This window comes from Physeter macrocephalus, chromosome 12 (assembly GCF_002837175.3).
Source record: "Physeter macrocephalus isolate SW-GA chromosome 12, ASM283717v5, whole genome shotgun sequence".
In the NCBI taxonomy this organism is placed as follows: domain Eukaryota; kingdom Metazoa; phylum Chordata; class Mammalia; order Artiodactyla; family Physeteridae; genus Physeter; species Physeter macrocephalus.
The window spans coordinates 12,351,266-12,372,639 of record NC_041225.1 but is presented as its reverse complement, the minus strand read 5'-3'; the positions used below and the strand labels follow the sequence as shown (position 1 = coordinate 12,372,639).

Here is a 21,374-nt window from a genome sequence, read left to right as displayed (position 1 = left end):
AATCCGCCTGCCAATGCAGGGCACACGGGTTCGAGCCCTGGTCCGGGAAGATCCCACATGCCACGGAGCAACTAAGCCCGTGCGCCGCAACTACTGAGCCGCGTGCCACAACTACTGGAGCCCACGTGCCTAGAGCCCGTGCTCTGCCACAAGAGAAGCCACCGCAATGAGAAGCCCGCGCACTGCAATGAAGAGTAGCCCCTGCTCACTGCAACTAGAGAAAGCCCGTGCACAGCAACGAAGACCCAATGCAGCCAAAAATAAATAAATAAATTAAAAAAAAAAAAAAAGTGAGTGTATCAGGGAGGGTCTGGTTAAGGAAGTAGAACCCGAACAGGGCTTTGTCAAGGGGGTGGAAATGGGGACGATGTTCCAGGCAGCTGCCACTGAAGGGGCAAAGGCACAGAGGTGGCGATGTACATGGTGTGTTTTGGAAACAAGACTGCTTAGCTGGAACATGGGTTTGCATACGGAAATAGTGGGAAATAGGGTCGGGGGGGTGGGATAGAAACTCCTCGGGTTGTACACCAGTGGTTTGCCCACAAATGCCTGTTAATAATTGGATTAAAAGGAAGGGCAAGCAGGACTCTAAGATTATTTCGGAAAATCACCAGGCTCAGATTCTCTGGAACAGGGCAGGGAAAGGCAGGAAATCAGAACGTTTTGATAATGTAAATCATCTAGCAATCACAGATTACTGCCAAGTTGTTCCACTCAATAAAAGCACCACAAAGCCCAGAGACGACAGAGTCAGCAGGTACACGGCTCTAGCAAGAGAACTAAAAGGAATACGGAAGTCAGCGACAAGGGGAGCGCGAAGGCGAGCTGGCTGAGGATGGCAGTTTCCACGCACAGTGAGCAAAAAGCCCCGCCACAGGCACGTTGAGTGCACTTGACCCAGGCTTCCCGATGGCAGGGTCAGAGAGGACCTCTTCATCTGGCCTCTCTGGTCCACGTTCCCCACAGTGTGTCTGAACCCCAGCTGTCTTCCCATTGCTGTCCCCTCGGCCCGTTGCTGTCCCCCGTGTTTCCAGGACCCTGGGCCCTGGAACCTGCCCACACTCCTAGGATGTCACGTCTCTGCCCCTGCTGGTCCCTCCTGAGTCCCCTGGTGGATTCCTGCCCCTGTCTCAGGTCAGGCACCCCCTACCCCACCCCACTCACAGCCCAGCTCGTCTCCCTCTCCCACTAGCTCAGCATTTTGCGTCTCTCTGGACTGAAGCCTTTCCTTTCCCTCCCCGCTTGTGGCTAAAAGTCCAATTTGCTTTCCTCTCTCTCTAGAATGTCAGCATGAAAGCAGAAGCATGGTCTCTCGAGCCCTGTAACCCTAAAGCCTAACTCCACGCCTGCCATACTGAAGGGCTCGGTGGATGTTTACTTACTGAACTGAATATTAGAGGAATGATGCCCTTTGAGACAACTTAGAGTTAGAACTCCAGGCTTCTGTGGCCAGGGGATGCAAGACTGGGGAGAGCACGTCATAAGAACTGGAAGTAACTGAGCATGGTTGAAGGGGTGCGTTGAGAGACGTGCACTGGGCACTGCCAGGCTGGTGCAGGTGTGCCAGGGAGTTAGAGCCAGAGACCAAAGGGACACCCGGTGCTTCCTCAGGAGCTGGAGTAAAACCTGAGGTGATGCAGGCACAGCGTCCAGATGGAGCACCCACTTGGGAGAGAAAGAGGCCAGGAGGAGAGGAGACAGGTTCATCACAGTACAGTAGAGGGCAGGGAATAGTAGCATCTCTGGATAGTGGACCAAGTGGTCTGCACATCCGAGTTGGAGAAAGATAAATCATGATTTCTATGGCTGGTGTTATGGGCTGAATGTCTGTACCCCCCAAATTCATACGTTGACGTCTTAACCCTTACTGCGATTGTATTTGGAAGCAGGACCTTTGAGAGTTGATTAAGGTTAGAGGAGGTCATGAGGGTGGGATGCTCATGATGGGATTAGTGCCCTTATAAGAAGAGGAAGAGACACCAGAGCTCTCTTTCTCTCCAGGCTCATGCACTGAGGAAAGCCCATATGAGGACACAGCAAGAAGGCAGCTGTCTGCAAGCCAGGGAGAGAGCCCTCATCAGAACCTGACCACGCTGGCACCCTCACTTTGGACTTCTAGCCTCCAGAGCTTGAGAAATAAATGTCTGTATTTTAAGCCAACCGGTCTGTGGCATTTTGTCATAACAGCCTGAGCTGAATAAGACATGTGACTGGGATGGAAATTTCAGAGGCGACAGGATCTTCAGAGAAAATCTCAGGCAGAGGTGTTATGGCTCTAGGGGTGCACGGAGGAAGCTGAGAATGAGACAAAGGGGCAACTGCTCAGAGCGTGATGGGCGAGTGGATGCAGGCCCAGTGAAGCTGAGTGACAGGAGACCCGGATCCAGTAGCCCACCTTTTCTGTGCATGTCTTTACAACCCACAAAGCAACTGGGTTCCTTAAATGACCGACGCTCACGTGCTATATTGGACCATGTGCCTGGGAAGGAGGGGGTTTGTCGGGAAAGTAAAGATGAGAGGAGGGCGCTCAGGGGTGTGGCTCCTTGCTTGGGATGGTGGCAACGCAAATTCTCCATGATGGAAATGCTCCGGATGCCTTCTGACGCAGGCGTGGGGACCTCATCCTTTTACAGAATTGAGGCATCACAGCCACTATGTGGACATCAGGCAATTCCAGCCTCACAGGCAGTCCAGCTGTTCCCGGGGAACAGGGCATCTGGAGGGTCCCACAAAGTGTTCTGCCGAGAACACCACAAAACAGTAAGCTCAATATAGCGAAAATCAGAATGTGCTGCTAAATCCGATCCTAGGTCCTAAGGAAAACATGCGGTAGTGGCCATCATATAGGAAAAAAAAAAAATACACCTTTAGCTCAAAGGTATTTTATCCACAGACGTACTTTTTCCTGCCACCATTACTCTGTTTCACTATATCAATGAGTGGGCACCTCTGCCCGCTAGGCAGGAGAACATTGTTTGAGAATCACTGATTTATGCAAGTTATACAAGTATGTGTAGATCAAAGGCACAACGTATTCCTGATGCACCACGTTGTTCGTAACGTTCAGTTCCCGCAGTGCTGCAACAAGCATGGCATTGTGTGTCCACAAGACTGCGGTTCCTGCTCACGTTTCCCCCATGGGTTTAGCGCACAGGCGTGCATGTTCCTAAAGACCCTGGGCAGGGCTCCCGGGGATTCGGAGAGAGGACATTCCCGTGGTCTGAGCAGAGGATCTCACTGGTGACAGCCCTCAGCCACCTGCCTTCCATGTTGTAATCCTCGGTGGACCAAGAGGCCAGATTCTAGAACAGGCAAGTCCTGCTGCTGTCGTCTGCCCTCTTGGTAACTCTGTCCCCATCTGGGAAGAGTCACCGTAAACCCCAGGGCCCAAGCATTGCCAGTGGCTCCCACACTGGCCAGACAGGGGACCTGTCCCTGGGTCTCATTTGAAAACAAGGTCTCTGCCGGGCCCCATGGCTCCCGACGTCCCATAACTTAAGTGGGGGGCCTGCAGGGGTCATGGCTGGACAGGGAGTTTCTCTGCCCAGACCTCAAACCATAGGTTTCAAGAACAGGGAGGTCACAAGTCAGTGACCCCATGCTAGACCGACTACAGTTGATTCCCAAGACAGAGCAGGTGCCCCGGACCTCTGGGACCTCGCTTTCCCTACCATGTCCAGTGTCATGGACTCAGTCCGGGATCATCAGCTGCTCCTATAATTTCATGGCTGTGTCTCTCGGGGTGTCTGAGAGTACGGACTTCTTTGGCCGCCATTTTTATCGCCCCCAGACCAATGACAGTGTTCCGTGCACACGCGTGTGTTTATGTGTGTAAGAGGGTGAGTCTTGTATGCACACGTGCATGTGTGTGTGCGTGACTACACATCACCCACGTATGTATGAACGTGGGTGTAACTGGGTAGGTGTGTGTGTGTGTATCACAGAACGCAGACCAGGGTGAGGACAGCCAGGCATCCAGGGTACAAAATTTAAGGAGGCGCTTACTTTCGGGGCCTATCCTGCCCCTTAATGAGCCCTAGCGTGGGGGGCTCCTTAAATTTTGCACTCTGGGTGGCTTTGTGGCTCACCCTTGACCCAGCCTTGGTTGTGTGTATGTGTGAACGTGTATCTCTGTACGTCGGTGTGTATGGAAGTGTGTGTTGTGTATGTATGTGCATACGTTTGAGTGTGTGTATGAGTGTACATGTGTGCGCACTTGTGTCTGTGTGTCTTGGCAGTTCTTACTGGGCTTTGCCATTTCCGTCCGCAGCTCATCCGCCTGGGTCAGCCTTCCCTCTACCCCGTGCCACCCACTGAAAGGCAGCACCCTGTCTCAGACAGCCCTGGTTATACTCATGGGATCTGGGGCAAGGCACAGCTCTCCCGGTCTCAGTTTCCTTGTTGGTAAAATGTGGCGTCAGGGCCTCACCTTTTCTGGCCTTGAACAACTCCGGGTCTAGGTAGACTACTTGGTGTAATGAAACCTATGAGGCTCCTGTGACACGTGATGCTCAAGTCTAGAAGGTGAGAGGCACAGAGATGAACATTCCTACACAAAGTAGGCTGCAAAACATGCCATAAAAATAAAGTGCTAGGGACCTCGGGGAGGAGGAAAGGAATCCAGGAAGGCTTTAGGGGGAGGTGGCATCGAGCAGGGCGGGCTGAGGATGGCCGGGCTGTATGCATCACAGACGTGAGGTCCGTCGGGCCTCCCGGCAGCCCGCTGAGCCAGGGACCCCGGGTCCACGTCACCAGCGAGGGAAACGGCTCCTGAGGTCACACGGGTGCACGCGGTTGAATGGGAATTCAAAACCACGTGTGTTGGACCCTCAAGGCCCCACCTCTTCAGCCACCTCCATCCAGGGGGAAAGAGGCTCCCGGGCCTCAAGATGGGTAACATCTCCACGAGGCAGACTGATGAACACACACAAAACCGTCTGCAAACCATAGAAGGCTGTGTGCAATGCTGTGTGCAATCGCGTGTACACGGCGGGACAGCGAGTGACTTCCAGGGAGGTGGGGGCAGAGAGCCGTGTGGGCGGGGGCATGACGCGCTCCTGCCTGGGCTCTCCCGGAGAGGTGGACGCCTTCCAGCCAACCCGACCCAGCCAGGCTCCGAGGAAAGCAACTGTGACAAAGCCGTCAGGGCAGCGACTGTGTGGCTGCAAGGAGGATTATGAAGAGGGGGACACTCCCAGGAGGGTGAATCCCGAGGCCCCAGGGCAGGTCTGTCTCAGTTGGGGGTACCTGTCCAACCAGCTCTGAGGCCAGCAGGAGACAAGGGGCTTGTAGGGCTCTGGATCTTTGGGGCATTGTCATATCACCAGAGAACACGGGGACTGGAAGGACACAGGCCTTGTCGCTCTGTCTAAAGGGAGACGTCTTATAAAGTCTGCACATCTCTGGAGACACGGGGATTAAGCATTGGATGGGTCCAGCAAGGCTTCTGACTTGGTCCAAGTGGGCACATCTCCACGGCACTTACACCTACAATTCTGCAACATTTTGCCAGCCATTTGGAGCCCCAGCGTAGACCATCGTGGAGGTGGCTGATCCAGCACAGCCCCACGTGCTGCCTTTCTGGAACAGTGAGTGCTCCAGGGATCAACCAGGCTCCAGAAGGCCTGATGAGTTTTATCCGTTATCGGTGTCCACACGGTTGCGGCGGGGCGGCTGTTGGTCATAAATGACCTTTGGTGCTCTCACCACCTGGGCTGTTAGTTTGCAGTCCTCGTCCCAGCACTGAATTGTTTTGTCTGATTATTTCCCCTCTCGGCGCTGTGGGTCTGCTGCCTTTGAAAGGGAATCACAAGACTTCAGCTCCCTGCCCTGAGAAGGTGCCCCTCACCCCTGTCATTTGCCTGGAATAACCTGGCAGTGGATGCCACCATCACTGGTGTGATACCCTGCACACAGCAGGTGGCATCCATGAGGGTTTGTGAAACTGAATGAAACCGCTCACCCTCAGATTCCAGCTTGACTCCAGCTCCTCTCCTGCCCCAGCAGCCTCCCTCCCAGCCTCTTCCTCCAATTGGAAGTCACAGCCAGGCGCCCGAGGACACGTCAGGAGATCACCCCATTCCTGCCACCTCCATTTTGACAGGCATCAAGAACAATCTCAGGTTCGAGGGAAAGAGCAAAACAGAGCTGGACTCAGGGATTTGGTGCTCAGCTAATGCCAGGCTTTTAAATGTCAACCAGGGTTTGCTATCGTGCCAAAGCTGGATTATTATTACACAAAGTTGGAAAATATAAGACAGGAGGTAGGGGTGGGGCTGGAAGGAAGGCGAGAGAAGAGAGAAGAAGACAGAAGATTTGTGGATTGTTATTTTTTTTTTATATAGACATATGGTTCCATGTCAATTAAGAGCCAGTACACAAGGCACATCTCCCTGTGGTCCTGTCTCAGCTACACACATAACATAGATGCATGCCCACCCTAGCTCATCTTTCCTAAGACCAATTCTACCAAAACCCTAGAATGTTCTGGATTCCAACATAAAGTCCACGGGCAGCCCATTCTATCATGAGCCTACTACTGTTTCCCCTGTGATTGGGTTTTCTGGTAAAATGAAATAAGGACTCCTTTTCCAGACTGGGCTGGCGTAGCAGGTGATCACAGCCCCAGGGCTCTGAGTCAGCACTTCCCATGAATTCTTTCACTGAATCCAACACCCCTAGGTTGTAGGCCTATTATTTTATCCAGGTGGAATATTAAAAGGTCTGTCCTAAATCTTAATTGGAGCAAAATTTTGACGCTGGGTTTCAAGTTCCTAATGGAGAGTTTCAGAGGAAATACTGAGATAATGTAACGTTTGGACATCTGTGCTGGAGAATTATGGGAGACCTTCCTCCCTGGGGACCCCCGTACTGGAGCAGGGAAAAATTCTTGAGTAGCTGCTGTGTGCCAGGGGAGGATACTGGTTTCACTTTCAGTATTTCCTAGAAACCCTGCAATATCCCCGTGTTTTATACAGAGGAAACTCAAGCCCAGAGAGACAACTGACTCGCCTAACGTCACACGGGGAGAAAGCAGCAAGGTCTGGTTCACAGGCAAAGCCTCTGAGGCGTAGACCCTCCTGCCGCCTGCAGAGATGGAGAGGCGGCCGCGGGGCCTGGCTTCACAGTGACTTCAAAAGTCTCTCGCCCTCTTGATGCCTCAGGGCCGCCCCTGAGTTGATCCGAGGAATAACAGTTCTCCCAGAGAAGCTGAAGAATCAAACGCAACACGTACAGTGGGCAAACATGCAGTTCACACGATGACAGTAGATTAAGCTGTTTCTCTTAAATGCATCACCCAACCAGCTCCCGACTCCTCTGCTGCGGTTGGTCTGACAGCAGCAATACGTCGCAGTGGACTAATTAGCACTAATGACTCAGGTCACTCCAAGGCCACTTAGGGAAACAAGTGCAGAAGAGAACACGGATGGGCACTGGGGTTGAGAACAGGAGAAGAAAGAACAGTTTGAAAAGAAGGGAGGGAAAAAGTGGTCTTTCTCTCTCCATCTCTTTCTCTGCTTAAATCAAAGATGGGTCTGCATCCAAGAAATGCAACCAGCCAGGAGCTGGGGGGCTTCTGTCCACAGCCTAAAGGGGCAACATGAAAATTTACCCCCTTTCCAGGTACTGGTACAAGTGGAACCTCAGCCGAGGCTCCAAAGGAGCAGACGACTTGATTTTGAACCCCTGAGTGAGAGGGACCCCCAGGGAGCAGCAGAGGTAATGAACCTAAACTTGGGGAAATGAGATCCAGCACCTCAAGTGCTCCCCACTTGCTGCCTGTGGATGGGGCACCTGGCGACAGCCCCTGACTTCACGGGCGGGTCTTCCCAGTAACTCTGGAGCTGTTTGCATCACACCCACTAACTCCAAATTCTCTGAAATGCACCCAGTCGGGGAGGCCCAGTGTGGTTTGGAGATACCAAGGGAGTATAGTATACCTGCTGGCCTACAATTTATTGAGGTGCCTGTGGGTAACTGCTTTTTTTTTTTTTTTTTGGTGCAGGTGAAAACACAGCAGCCTGGGGGGATGCGTTGAAAGAAAGCTCCCTCTCTCTGCCTTTTCTAGTGGCTGACCGTCTCCTTCCACCTCACAGGACCTCCAGGAGGGACACCAGATAGGGACCTCTGCTCCCATTTTGCAGATGGGAAGACTGAGACAGCCTGTTTTAATTGAGCTGGAGCCTTAGGGGCACTGATGAAGGAAGAAACCAAGCTGACAGACTGAAGGTCCTACCTGTTGCTATCGGTAGGAGCCCTTGAGCCTCCTCGCCAAGGATGCTGGCCCGAGTTCCCAATGGAGCTGCAAGCGTGAACCCAGCTAGTGCTACAGGGAGTTTTGATGAGCTGGACTTTGGGAAGGGGGGCAGTGGAAAGGCAGCTGCAGTCAGATCAGCCTCACTGAGCATCAGTTCTCTTCTCTGCTGTAAAAACATCCATAACAAACCTGCTTGGTAGACTCCTGAGAATTAAACGAGACAATGGATGTGCCCTCTCCCAGCAGAATCCCACACGTGTAATAGCCCCTGGAGATAATAATCAGAGCCTCCATTTACCGAGGGCTCACTAAGTGCCAGGGTGTGCCCAGCACTTTGTGTATTGGGTCTCTGTCTTTGGATGTGAACGTGGCATGGGCAGAGCTGGAGCGGCTGTGGGCTGCCTGTGCTGAGCCTTGGCAGTCCTTGGCATTTCCTATGGCATTCAGGGCTATGGGAGGATGCTCAGGAATTAACACAGAAACAGGACCCATATATCCCTGGGGGACTCCTGAACTTCCCTCCCCTTCATCTTGGACGTGCCTCAGCAAGGAGACACTGGGTTCTACCCAGGCCCTTTGTTCTTCCTGGGGAAGGAGCCCCAGTCAAGGTAAAGCCCGGACTCAGTGACGTGAATTGTGGGTTTAAAATAGAAGTGTTCCCATGAAGATTTTTCTGATCCATAGTCCAGGTAAGAGACATTTGCTCATCTGGGCCACCTGGCCAAGGGAGAGGTCTGGAGGGGTTTTCAGAAACCCGAACAGGCTTGTCAGCCCTAACCCTGGACCTCAGGACATAATTACAAATGGTCAAAGATCTACTTAAAAGCGCCACGACCGGAGATACATAAGGAAGGGTGGATACCCCTGCCCGCTCCACCCTGACCCAGAAACTCTATCCCAGGGTCGCTGACTGTGGACTGGTGAAAACTGGGATTGGCCTCGGAGGGTGAAGTTTTCAGAAACCAGGAGACCCTTGGACTGTATTTCTCTGTCCTCCTTCCCCCAAAGAGAAACACCTAGCACCTCTGTTGGAAGCAGGCATTGTACACACTCCCTAAGCAGACTGTCTTTTAGCCCCGTCTCCAAAAGAACCTGGGCTAAGGTGCTCCAGAAAGAATCACTCCCCCAAAGAGCTCTGACTGTGGGATTGCATTCTCTTCTTTTTAGAGAGTGCATTATACCCCGAAGTTCTATCTCTGAAGGGAGTGGCGGGCTCCTGGGGGCTGGTAACTCAAGTCTTTCCCCAAGTCGCAACTAAAACAAAAGCAAACTGCAATCTGAAATGGGGGCACATTCCCCTGCCCTCTCCTTTTAAGATCATCTTTTTTTTCTTCTTCTTAAACGAAATTGTGTCTTTTATCTTTTGGCTCTTTGTGTACTCAGAACGTCGGAGCTCAAAGCTTTCTCAACGCAACTGAGAAGTCGGCACCTCTTGGATTGATAAATAGAGCAGCTTTAAAATGCTTAGAACTGAAGACAGACCAACTGTGGCGAGAGAAAGTAAACACATCCCCGCACCAGTCAACCCTAGCAAGCTCCTCGCTGAGATTACAAACTGCAGTTCCTGCCTGAGCTGGCAAGGATGCTGGAGCAAGCTGGGGTGGGGAGGGGCAGAGCCACAAAGCAGCTTCCTCTGCCTCAGTCAGTTGTGTCCCAGAGGAGATGGGTCACCTGGGAGCCTACTCAGGACCCGGTTTGGATGTTCCTAAGCATAGCCGACTCTGCCAACTGGTTTCACGCCTGGAAATGTCCCAAGAGAAGAGGGAACCAGCTTCCTTCTTTTGATCTGAAGGGGGTTCCTCTCCCTTACCCCCGCACTCCCCGTGTGCAGGTGGAACTCGCCAGTGAGAGAATTGGGATTTTTCACAAAATAGACCGTGATCGCTACATAATTCGATATGAATATTTGAGGAACTTTTCCCATGAAAAAATCCATACTTTAAACACTCCCCCCCCCAAACACACACACAAATTGTTTTTATGAGAACCAATTAATAAATGCTAATTCATCCAGGCATATCTCCACTAAATTACTGTTTCATTTAATTGCGGGGGAATTTTCCATTACTAAACTCTCCCTTGCCGGTTTTTTTTTTTTTTTTGCATTATTTATATATTTTTTTCAGTTTCACTAATAGTGAGGTTGGTATGCGATATTATCTGCTGTTTGTACGTCTTAAATTTCTTTTTCATTTAAAATGTTTCCTCATTCTTGCAGCTCCACGTAATCTGGGAGAAACATCATTAAAAGCAGACAAGATTTTATACATAAATGATGGAAACAGGCACTGGCTGAAGAAACGGGCACAGACTCTCCCTTGCCGGGTTTTTTTTTTTTTTTTTTTTGCATTATTTATATATTTTTTTCAGTTTCACTAATAGTGAGGTTGGTATGCGATATTATCTGCTGTTTGTACGTCTTAAATTTCTTTTTCATTTAAAATGTTTCCTCATTCTTGCAGCTCCACGTAATCTGGGAGAAACATCATTAAAAGCAGACAAGATTTTATACATAAATGATGGAAACAGGCACTGGCTGAAGAAACGGGCACAGGAGAGCGTCTTGTCGGAGGGTGCCGCTCTGATGTCAGGCGCGCACGGGTGTGCGGGGGCGTGTGTCTCCACTTTGGGTTAATGTGGAAATGTTTTCCTATGTCAGTGAGTCACAAATCAATCCACGAAAAGACTTGTGGGTACACAACTAGGAGCGAAGATCACAGGGGCTTGAACAATAAAAATAAACAACACTTGAATCTCTTTTTAAGCCGCCAGCGGACAATGTGTATTTTCTTGCTTCCCTTTCACGCGCACCAAATCCAAACTTGGACATCTAGACACCCCAAATCCAGACCAGCTGGTCCCCAAAGATCCTGCCTTTTTAATGTATGCAGAGAAAATTGGGGGGTTCCAGTGATGGTTAGGGGTGGCTTAGGGGCTGTGGTTGAGATCGCGTTCAAAAGGACATGTTTTGAGGTAGAATTTTGACTTCCTTATAATGAATGGCAAAGTGTCCATGCACCTGGCCACCGTCCTTTCTGAAGTAAGTTCTTTCATTTTTTTCTCTCCAGCCACCGTCTTCCCCTCTCTCCTCCCCTCCCCCACTGCCTCCTTTCAGTGTCTTTCTTTTTCTCTTTAGTCTTCCCCTTCTTTCTCTTTCACGGTAACACATTCTGGAGGACGTGAATGATTAAACTGTTTACTCCGAGGTTTGAGGTTTAGGTATGAAAAGGCATGTCACTGTAAGTAAAGTTTCACCTTTATACCCAACTCTATCAATAATTACAGAACAAGGATGACTATTAGTAAATCTTTCGTACAGTTAGCTCTTACGAAAAGTGATGGCATTTATTCTGAGTGTACTGAGTTCTACTGATCTTACTACTCACAAAAATTAATTACAAAGCTGAGTAACCTCCAAAATGAAGTCAGCATATAAAGGGATCATGAATATATCCCTGGGAAAATGCATACCCATGAAACATGTGCCACATTAAAATTCAAGATTTGAGGTCATAAATAGAAAGTTGTGACATGTTATTATAATAGGAGATGCCTTCCTTTGAACCAAAATATCTCTTAATAATTAAAATTCCGAGATTGATTTCTGTGTTGTTTTTTTTCACTTCCTTTGTCCTCTTCAGCAAAATTAGGTAGAGTCCTTTGGGGTATAGACTGATAAAATTAATTAACTTTCCTTCCACCCCCAAAATGTCCCAAATAAATGCTTCCAATAAACATCAAAAAGTGTCAATTAGAAATAATTACTTCTTATCAATCAGTAGGGCAATTAAAGTGACAAAGCTTGAAAAGATACTTATCTTAAAACTAATTCACAAGGTAGCTAAATTATCTCCTAATTAACTTGCATTGAGGAGGGTGGGAGGGCCGGACCATCTTGAAACAAAGATGAATTGAGGAACCCCCATACCTCTTTATGGTCCTCAAGTTCCTCAAGACTGTTTTTCATCCTGAGACCTTATTTTCAACCCAGGCAAGAAACCTGGGCAGAAAATAGATCTTTGGCTCTCTTTGCCCCTTTTTAAAACCAAGAGGAGGGAACAGATAGGCTCCTCCTTGATCTAAAGTCTCCATTGACTTCTTGAATAACCTATTTTCAGGAGCTGAGGGAGAGGGCTTCTCGGAAGTTATTGCGCAGAACTTTTAATGACAGCCTGCTTGCTTTTTACTAAACTCTCTTCTTCATGGATACGGTGTTGTTTACATTTTAATATTTATGTGGCTTTTCTCATGCGTCTTTGACTATTTAAAAAAACGTTCTTGCTTTGGAGGATCTTTGTTCCCTGATGCTACAAAATTCCCAGTAGATTTTACAGTCCGTTCTATTGCTGACCCCCGGCAGGTCAGAATCATTCACTCTTCTCTCTCCACATCCCTTCAGAAAATTATATAAAATTATCTATATTTTTTGCTTTAAAGAGCTCTCTGCGAAGCAAGATCAGCCGAGAGCGCGCCGCAGAAGGTGAGCCAAAGCGGCCTGGGAGGCAGAGGCCGCGCAAAACTTTTCTCGGGCGTCTCGGATTTTTGGAAACGGTGCGCTTGGCCTCGCTCCCGCGAAAAAAGGCCCGCGGCCGCCTTCGCCCCGGATTCTGCTCCAGGGGAAGCTTCAAGGGGCGCTCTCCAGGCAAGGCCCAGGCAAAGCCGAACTCAGAAATGGAAGTGCCTGGGGGAAAAGAGGGAAGTCTCTAAGACCTACAAGAGAAATGGGCTTATAAAAACAGGAGCGCTCAGTTTATGAATTTAGCTCTAAATATAGGCAATGGTGTCAACTGATTAGAAGGACAGAGAGAGGGCCTCTCTCTCCCTCAGGTTTGCCTAGAGAGGATTTAGAAAAGAAACAGGGGACAGTCTTGAACATTTTGAGCTATGTTTTAGGCAATATTCTTCTGTTTCATTAGCATTAAATTAAAGTAAAGGAGAAAGTCTCATCCTCTCTCTGCCTCAGATTTCGTTTTTAATTTGTTTTGGGGAGAGGATAGAAGAAGCCCCTCTGGCTCCTCTAGACAGAAAATTACCTCTGTCCCAGGCCCTGCCAGGGGTGGACGGCTCCCTCCCCAAACCCAAGGGCGAATTGCCTCAGAGCTGATGGAAAAACTGTGTCTCCTCATCTGGGTCTGTTGCTGATTAAAAATAAAGTAAAAATAATTGTGTCCTTTCTTCTTTCCTTCCTTATTTCCTTTTATTCTAACGAGTGCTTCTGTAATGAAAATCGGTAGCGAAAACAAAATCAAGCCAACCCAAGGGACCGTGACATCGTCTTATTTCTCGAGCAGCGACATAGAGGAAAGGGTCTGGTCCAGCACGGTAAATTCGAGGTCCGGGAGCACCCACTCCTATCACCGCCAGAAAGGTCAGGGGAAGGTCGGGGGTTGGTTGGGGCTTGTGGGTGAGAAAGGAACCCAGAGCCCAGCAGAAGCGGCCGGGACCAGCCTGGCGTGGAATCTGGCACCTGGCGCCGCGCGCTCGGCCTCGGAGACCGTCGTCCTGATGATCCCGAAGGGAGGGGACTGACGTCTCTCGTTACACCCCCGTTTGGCTAAAGACTAAGGGACTAAAACCTGGTCCTGGCCTCAAAATGTGGTCAAGGAGCTTGAATGGCGGCCGGGCGGGGGTGGGGGCGGGGTAAGGGGTGCCAGGCGCTCCCCTCGGTGCCCTGGCTCGCCGACCCCGCGGCTCCCGGGGAAGGGCTGTGAGGTCTCCACTCCGCGCCCCTGGAGGCCCGGCGCCCGCAGAGGGCGGCCAGGACGGCGGTGGCCCCAGTCTCTTAGGGGCACAGGGGTGGGGAGGGAGCGTGCTGCGGACTCCGTCTCCGGTGGTAGAGCGAACCCGAAGGAGAAACCTACCGGCGCCCCTGGGGGGCCCTGCGCCTCTGCCCGTGGAGCCTCGGCCCCCAGACCCGAAGCAGCGCGGGCGCAGCTCGGACCCGCGGCGCTCTGGGCTAAATTGAGATCTCAGCCGCGCGCCGCGCCCGATCCGACCCTCCTTATTATAACAAATGTCCCGTTTGCCGAGCGGGACTTCATATTCGCCGAGAATTCATCTGAAATATTGATTTCCTCTCACTCCACCGGCCCAAATCGATAGCGCTGCGCCCTGGCCCCATAAATCTCCTTCCCCGCGGCCGGCCCAGCTCCATCCATCACCGCGGGCCAGGCCGCGCCTCTGCCCGCTGTCCACACTTGCTGAGCGCCTGGCCGGCCGTGCCCACCGCGCCGCCCGGCCCCGACCCTGCGGCTGTTTCCTGGCACAGACCACCCCGGCCTGGGCCAGGAGGTGGGAGAGAGCGGGAGCCGCGGCCAGGGACCCCGAGCGCTTTCGAAGGGCCTGGGCCTGGGCCCGGGCGCCGGTGGGGAGGGGAGTTCGGCCCGTGGGGGACTTAGTCCTCGCAGGCCGGACGCCCCGAGCGCGGGTCCTCGCCTGGCCGGTGCTGGGCAAGGAGGAGTCCGAGAGCCCCCCCCCCCCGCCCCCCGCCACCCAGTGCGCTCTCGGCTCCCAGGCCCCGGACCCCGGGCTCCTTTCCGTTTGGCTGGAGAGGTGCGCTGGGCTCACGGTCCGGACGCCCGGGAACCACGGGCAAGAGCTACGCGCACCCGGGGACGAGGGCTTAGAGGTCGGGGGCAGGGGAGCTGCAAGTCCTGCGCGGCCGCGGCGCAGGGCCTGAGAGCGGGCAGGGATGCCCACTCTCATGGGCCAGGCAAGACGCGGCTGGGGCGCGAAGGACACCCCTCTGACCCCACGGAGAGGTCCTCGCCGCTCCAGGTGGTCCACAGAAACCCAGGCCTGCGGAGGGCAGCTCCGCGGGGCCGGGAGGGATCTCAGGGCCCGAGAGCGGCTAGACGGCAGCCGCGGAGAGCCAGGCCCGAGGCGTCCCCAGCTGTGCCCCCCACGCGCGGGGTCCGGCGAGCCGCGAGCCGACGCTCCCCAGCCCCACCGACCCGAGCGTACGCACGGGCGCACGGCGACGCGAAGGCTCGGGGGTCCCGGCCACTCGGCGTCCTTACCCGATCTGATGGAGTTGTGAGGCATCGCCGGGGAGTCACTCGCAGCCCGCCGAGGGCTCAGGGCTTCCTCACGCAGGTCCCCGCTGCGCCCACCGCCACGCCGCAGCCCTGCACAGACCCGGGGGCAGGGGCGTGAGACTCCCTGCCCGCTGCCTTAGACCTCCTCCCCAGGCCCTACCCCTGAGGCTCTCAGCGCGAGGCAGGAGTCGCACGATTTTTAGGTGAAGTGTGGCCAACCTCGGCCCGGCCTAACGCACGCGCGCCCGGCCGGAGGATCCCGCGTTGGCATCCTCTGAGCAGCCCCGAACTCCAGCCCGGTGCCCTCTACCTCTGCCGCCCCAGCCTTAGCCAGTCTAACTTCAGAGAAAAAAAGGCTACCGGGCTTCCTGGGACCCTCTCCCTTCTCGAATCACCCCTTTCTCCCAGTCAACCCCTGGGAGGCATACCTGGCCGGCCGGCCACAGGCCTTCACTGCCCGGGTCCGCCCGCGAGGGTGCCCTGGGCCCCGCGTCTCTCCTCCTTCCGAAGTTCGTTCCCATCCACCCGGCATCGCCGACCGGTTTTATCCCGCCAGGGCCCGGAGAGATGGGTCTGGAGAGGCTCGCAGGCCGCGGATTGGCTGGCCGGGTGCAGGGGGGTGCAGGAAGGGGAGGATTTTGCAAGGGGGACATGGCTCAGTGGACTCAGGAGTTAGAAACACTCGCTGGAGCTTCTGTTTCCAGTGGAGAGAGGAGAGGGAGGCAGCTGGGCCCTAACTCAGCAGGCCTGGAAAGATCTGAGGAGTGGGCGATGGAGGCCTCAGGGCCTGAGGATGAGGGTCTCTGGGTCCGCCCGGGGGTCAGTGACACCAGAAGTGAGAGACATGCCACCTCTGTGCGCCCTGCGTCCCCTCCTCTCACCCCTAGTCTGCTCAGGGGATCACCTTTTCTTTTGTGGGAGGGAACTTTGTTTTCTATGCCTGGTTCTGAAGGTAGATGCCTGTTCTCAGGGCGGGAGGCAAGATGGTCTAACCTTCTCACCACCGGTGTGGACCTCTTCCAGGGCAAAATCCTGAACAGCCCCTGAACCCATTCCTTCCACACCAGCCGGGATCCACACCTCACATTGTTAAGTTAATGAAAATGGTCACCTAACCTATTCCACGGGAACACCTTTCTCCTTCTAAACACGCAGCCGCCGGCCTCCTTCCTTGAGGATTTTGAACTTGGGAGAAGAGTCCAGAGGACGGGCCAGGAGGGCCTAGATTTCAACTCAACGTGGAAGGGTGTTAGAAAGGGACAGGATGAGCTGAACCCTGCCTTGTCTGCAGGAATCAGCAGCCTTGGGGCCGTGTGGGCCTGGGTGTGGATAAGAAGGGCTCCCTTGGGGTGGGAATGAGAAGCCCTTAGAGGGGGTGAAAGCTGCCCCCCCTCCTTCCTCACAGGTCTTCTCTTCTGTCGGGGGAAGCGGGTACAGAGAAGATTGTGCGGGCGAACAAGTGTCCTGCGGCGCCAGCAGGCTGGTGGGGCAAGGCTTGGGTGCCCCCAGCTGCCCCCAGGCCAGCTGCTCCTGGCCTGGGGGGGCAGCCCTGGGGTACAGAGGCTTGGAGCTGCCGGAGTGAGAGGGAAGGGATGGGGCAGAGGCGACTGGGGTGATTCAGAGGGATGTGTGCACGGGTGTGTGAATACACACAATTTTTCTTAATTAAAAAAAAAAAAGCTCTCTCTTTCAGGTTAATCCACTTCCTCCTCCCACCCAGGCTTGCTCGTTTCTCGATTTAGCAGAAATGAATGATTCTATGAAAAGCAAAAGACTGTGTATGTTCCAAAATGGACCCTCCACCCCATACGTGGCTCTAAACACAAAACAATTCGTGCTTTAGTGTTCTAAATGCGTCTTGAAACTTGTTATTTAAAATCGCTCTGTGGTTTCAAAACGTCCAGATATTCCACTTCTCTGGTCAGACCTCCCGGCCGCACCCCAGGGAGAGAGGGAAGAAAGGTGCTTGGATGAAAGTGGGCCTTGGTGTAGGTCCCATGGACCCCACAGGCCAGTTTGCTGCTCTGATGCCTGCCCTGTTGTCTGTGGGGGAGCGGTGGAGTGCGGAGGCCACGCAGAGACTGTCCACCCAGGCTCCCCTCCCACTGCGGAGACAGTGCTCCAGGGAGAGCCTGACAAGCCCTCATCCAAACAGTTCTGCAAACCTCAGAGCGTCTGCCCAAGCTGAGGGGCTGACAGGTACCCATAACCTTGAAAACTTCTGCATCGTTCTTGCCAATGCTTTCCTCCTGTTCAGCAAAATAAGGTCCCCTCCTCCCCACCCCACGTTTAGCAAAACTTCTCAAAGGACAAAAACAGCAAGTTATCAAAACAGTCAGGTCCCAATTGTGAGTTCATTTTTTAAAAATTCATTTTGATATGAAAACTTAATATGCGAAAAAAACACATCCACACACCTTGAGAGCACCCCTTCCCCAGACTGCAGGTGACAGCTGATGGCCAGTAGGAGGCTCCACAGAGAAGTTCTTCCAAAGCCAACAAGCCAAAAAGCAGTAAGGACCCAGGGAGCTGCACTGCCTCTTGGTCTGGTCCTGCCTTCTAATTACAGTGGGATTGGAATAGGACCTAATTATTTTCAACTAAGGCCAAGAGAACGGTTGTTAACCAGTATCCCAGCCCTTCGCAAATGTAGAGGTTGAAATGACACATATATAATTATATATATATATATATGATTTTTAAAAATGCCTTTTATCACTGTTTTTTCGCAAACAAGAAAAATTCATGCTCCTTTTAGTTAAGCATAAACATCTCAAGCCTTCCTTCGATGTAACTAAACTTTCCAAATAAATTTAGCATCCCGACTTTGACACTCAGAGCAATGGGAAGTTGAGGACACGCTTTTAAAAACTAAAACACCTTCTTCTGCCTTCTTCTCGGATTTGATGTCCGTAAGCCTTTCACGCTGAGACTGTCACCTGGCAACCTGTGATTTAAAGCCAGTTATGATTTTTTAAACTCAGTGTTTTTCCAAGAGTATTTAATTCGTTGCCAGTAGGAAAATAAATCGAGAAGAGAGAGTAACTCTGGTTTCCTTTAAAAATTTGACAGATCTGGCCACACATCTAAGTGTTTCTTTGTGGAAATGAATTCAACATTCAAAGAGTTTCATATACATCCCGGGTAGCTGCCTAACCCCAGGTGAGTATTCTGTGATTTTTAAATTCTAAGTTGATCCACGGAAGCTTCAAAAGATGGTCTTTCTTTCCACAGTTCAGCTGAAATCCACCAAACTGGTGGTGGGGTTTGTTAGGGTTGAGAATGAGGACGTTCCCTAGATGTGGGATTTTGGGTGCTAAAATACCGAACTGTCCCAGGGAAACCAGGATGAGTTGGTCACGTTAGCTGATAGAGCTGGGAAGGAAGGGGTTTGGGGTCTTTTAATAAGCAGCTCAGAGTTTACACCGTCTCTGGGCTGGGTGTTTAACTGTGCGGGTAGAGTCCTGCCTCCTTCTGGATCAGGCCCTTGAACGTCTGCTTGGTTCAGGGGCCTCTCTTTCCCCCTCACCTCCCTGTATCCCAGGAGAGGGAACCCAGGACCTCTTCCTCCCCTTTCATATAAAGTCTCAGAAGTTTCTCTGTGCCAGCTGCCCAGAGGCCAGCCCAGGGGGAGATCCCTGCCCCCAACAGCCTTGGGGGAGATCCCTGGCCCCTGCTTACCTGCCATGTCACCTTCCCCTACATGGTAAACAATCCCGGGACTAAAGTACACCCTTTGGGGAGGAAACAGCAGCTCTCTACTGTGAGTTAGAAGGCAAGCGTTTCAGCCCTGGCTGTGTGAAATGGGACCATTCCCTTTCTCTGAGCCTCAGTTTCCCCTTCTGTAGGATGTGGGTGCGAGTGAGGAGTGGGGAGGGTGAGACCCACCTCATAGCCTTGTGACGGTGAATAGAATTATGATGGTAAAAGCCCTTTGAAAACTGCAGCTCTGTACAAAAGTTAATTATTATTAGACAACAAAGGCAGGGCGATACTTCCAAGAAGGGTAGGAGGTAACACTCCTCTAAAATTTGGTTGTAGATGTTGGTTCCTTTAATCCTTTCCCAGCAGCACCGTGAGTTCTTCAAACAGCTGTGTGGCTGCTGGGTGATGGACAGGTGAGCCGTTGAGCAGGAAAGGGCCAGCGAGCATGTGCTCGCGTTGGGTGCAGGGTGGGTGTGGGAGCTTCTGTGGGACGGGGGTGTCTGTGAGGGGAGCGATGCATAGTCCCTGGCCCAGAAAGAGGGGAGCAGAACCAACGGCAGCGGGGGAGGGCCAGCGCCGGGGCAGAGCTTGGGAGCCCCTGACTTCACCATCTGCCGAAGGCAGAAGCGCTCAGGGCACCACGCTCGCCCCCGACAGACCTGTCCAATCGTGCCCCAGCCACACAGGATTTCTACCCAGTCCCACACCTCAGGAAATGGCCGACAGCCTGCCCTGAGGCCTCCTGGTGGCTGTGTCAGAGAATCAATCATTAATTACCCTGCGCTCCTCCCCCCACCCCCGGGCTTTCAAAACACAGAAATAGAAATACAGGTCCTGGCAGGTGAAAGGAAAGTGGAAAGCAGTTTGGAAAAAGCCACCCGTGGCATCTGTCCAGTTGCTGTTGGGGTTGGAGATGTGTCCTGGGCACAGGTCTCTGGAGATCTTTGCCCACCCCAAAGGCCCTGGTGGCTGCCACCTGGGCTGCTGTGGGGGACGTGGTATTTTCTGGGGGGGAAGTAAGAAAGAACCCCCCTGGGGAAGCAGAGAGAAAGGTAACAGAAGGAGAGGAAAGGAGCGATGTATAGAGGGGATAACACAGGTCAATTGTTTTTGCTTTTTTAATAGTTTTTTTAAAGTTACGAATAATGACCTAGGCCCCTTGGCAACCCATTTTGCAGATGAGAAGACTGAGCCCCAGGAAAAGTGAGTACCAGATCTGAGGTTACCCAGCTGGTAGGTGGCTGACTCGATGTCCAAATAAGCACTAGAGACCCAGGCCTGGCCTTCATGTTGGAAATTCTGCTCACCCCAGCCTAGTTCCCTCACTCCCCAGCACCTACCCCACATCCCGTCAGGAAGGAAGGTTCTGGATCCCAGGGAGTGGCCAGGGTGAGGTCGGACTCCCATGGCCAGAAAACTCTCCTGCCCCAAGAGAAAAGAGCAGCTCACCAGGCAGGAACGCCCTCCCCTTGGCCGGGCCCCTGAGTCCAGCCCAGAGCAGCGGGGGTCAGGACACAAGAATCCTCTCAGGCCAACGCGCCAGGGCGCTGGAGTGGGCTGCCGTCCTGACAGCTGTTCTTGGGCAGGCGCCAAGGAAAAAACCCAGGTCCTGGGCTTTGCATCAGACTCAGGGTTGGCTTTGTTCTCTGTGGCCTTGGAAGGCCAGAGGTTCCTGCTGTTGGCACAGATCACAGAACAGAGCCTGGCAGTGTCCAGGGCCCTGATGAAAGCACCAGAGACCCTGGTGGTAGGGTGGGGGAGAGGGGAGAAGCTGAGGGATAGAGAAGAGCTGGGACCTCTAACCTGCCTCTTGCCCTCAACCTTCACTGCCTGCCCCCTGGAAGGCTTCCCGCATTCTGAGCTGAGTAATCCTGGGCGACTTGCCATGCTTTAGGCCTTGGCCGGCTTCAAAACTCTCCTCCCATTTAGACCTCTTTCCTTCTCCCGCAGACCCTACAGCCCCTGCCTTCCCTGCGTTTGGAGGAGCAGGGCTTTGGTCCCCTGTTTTTGTCTCCAGGCTCCAGTGTCGTAGCGGTGTGGCCACCCTTGGTCCCCGTAAGAGGGTAGACACACCATCAGGTTGAGGGACCTCTAAGCACGGTGTCTCCTTCTAAGAACAACAGCTACCTCTACTATTATTTACTAAGTATTACTAAATGCCGGGAACTGTCGAGTGCCTTACGTATAACCCCATTTCTTCTCCACCACACCCAGTGAAATTGAGTTTTGAGGCGACACGGGCATAGAGGCTGCTCTGGGTCACCCCGTTGCTGGGCGGTAGAGCTAGGATGGGAACTTGGTCTCGTCTAAGGCCTGTGCCAGCATTCTCTCTGCTCCCCCATGGGCTGATTACAGGCACGACAGCTGTAATAGCT

The 21,374-nt window shown here is 52.7% G+C and overlaps 1 protein-coding gene across 1 annotated transcript in view; it reads right to left on the bottom strand.

Moving 5' to 3' along the window:
* PAX8 (paired box 8) overlaps positions 1 to 18,982 on the bottom strand; it is a 66,884-nt gene extending 47,902 nt beyond the window's left edge. Inside the window, exons 1-3 of the mRNA XM_024129810.1 lie at positions 18,976 to 18,982; positions 16,698 to 16,829; positions 15,277 to 15,384 (exon numbers count right to left, since the gene is read on the bottom strand). Of these exons, the coding sequence (XP_023985578.1) occupies positions 15,277 to 15,384; positions 16,698 to 16,829; positions 18,976 to 18,982 (247 nt within the window). The remainder of the gene's footprint in view (positions 1 to 15,276; positions 15,385 to 16,697; positions 16,830 to 18,975) is intronic.
* Positions 18,983 to 21,374: the final 2,392 nt, after the last annotated feature.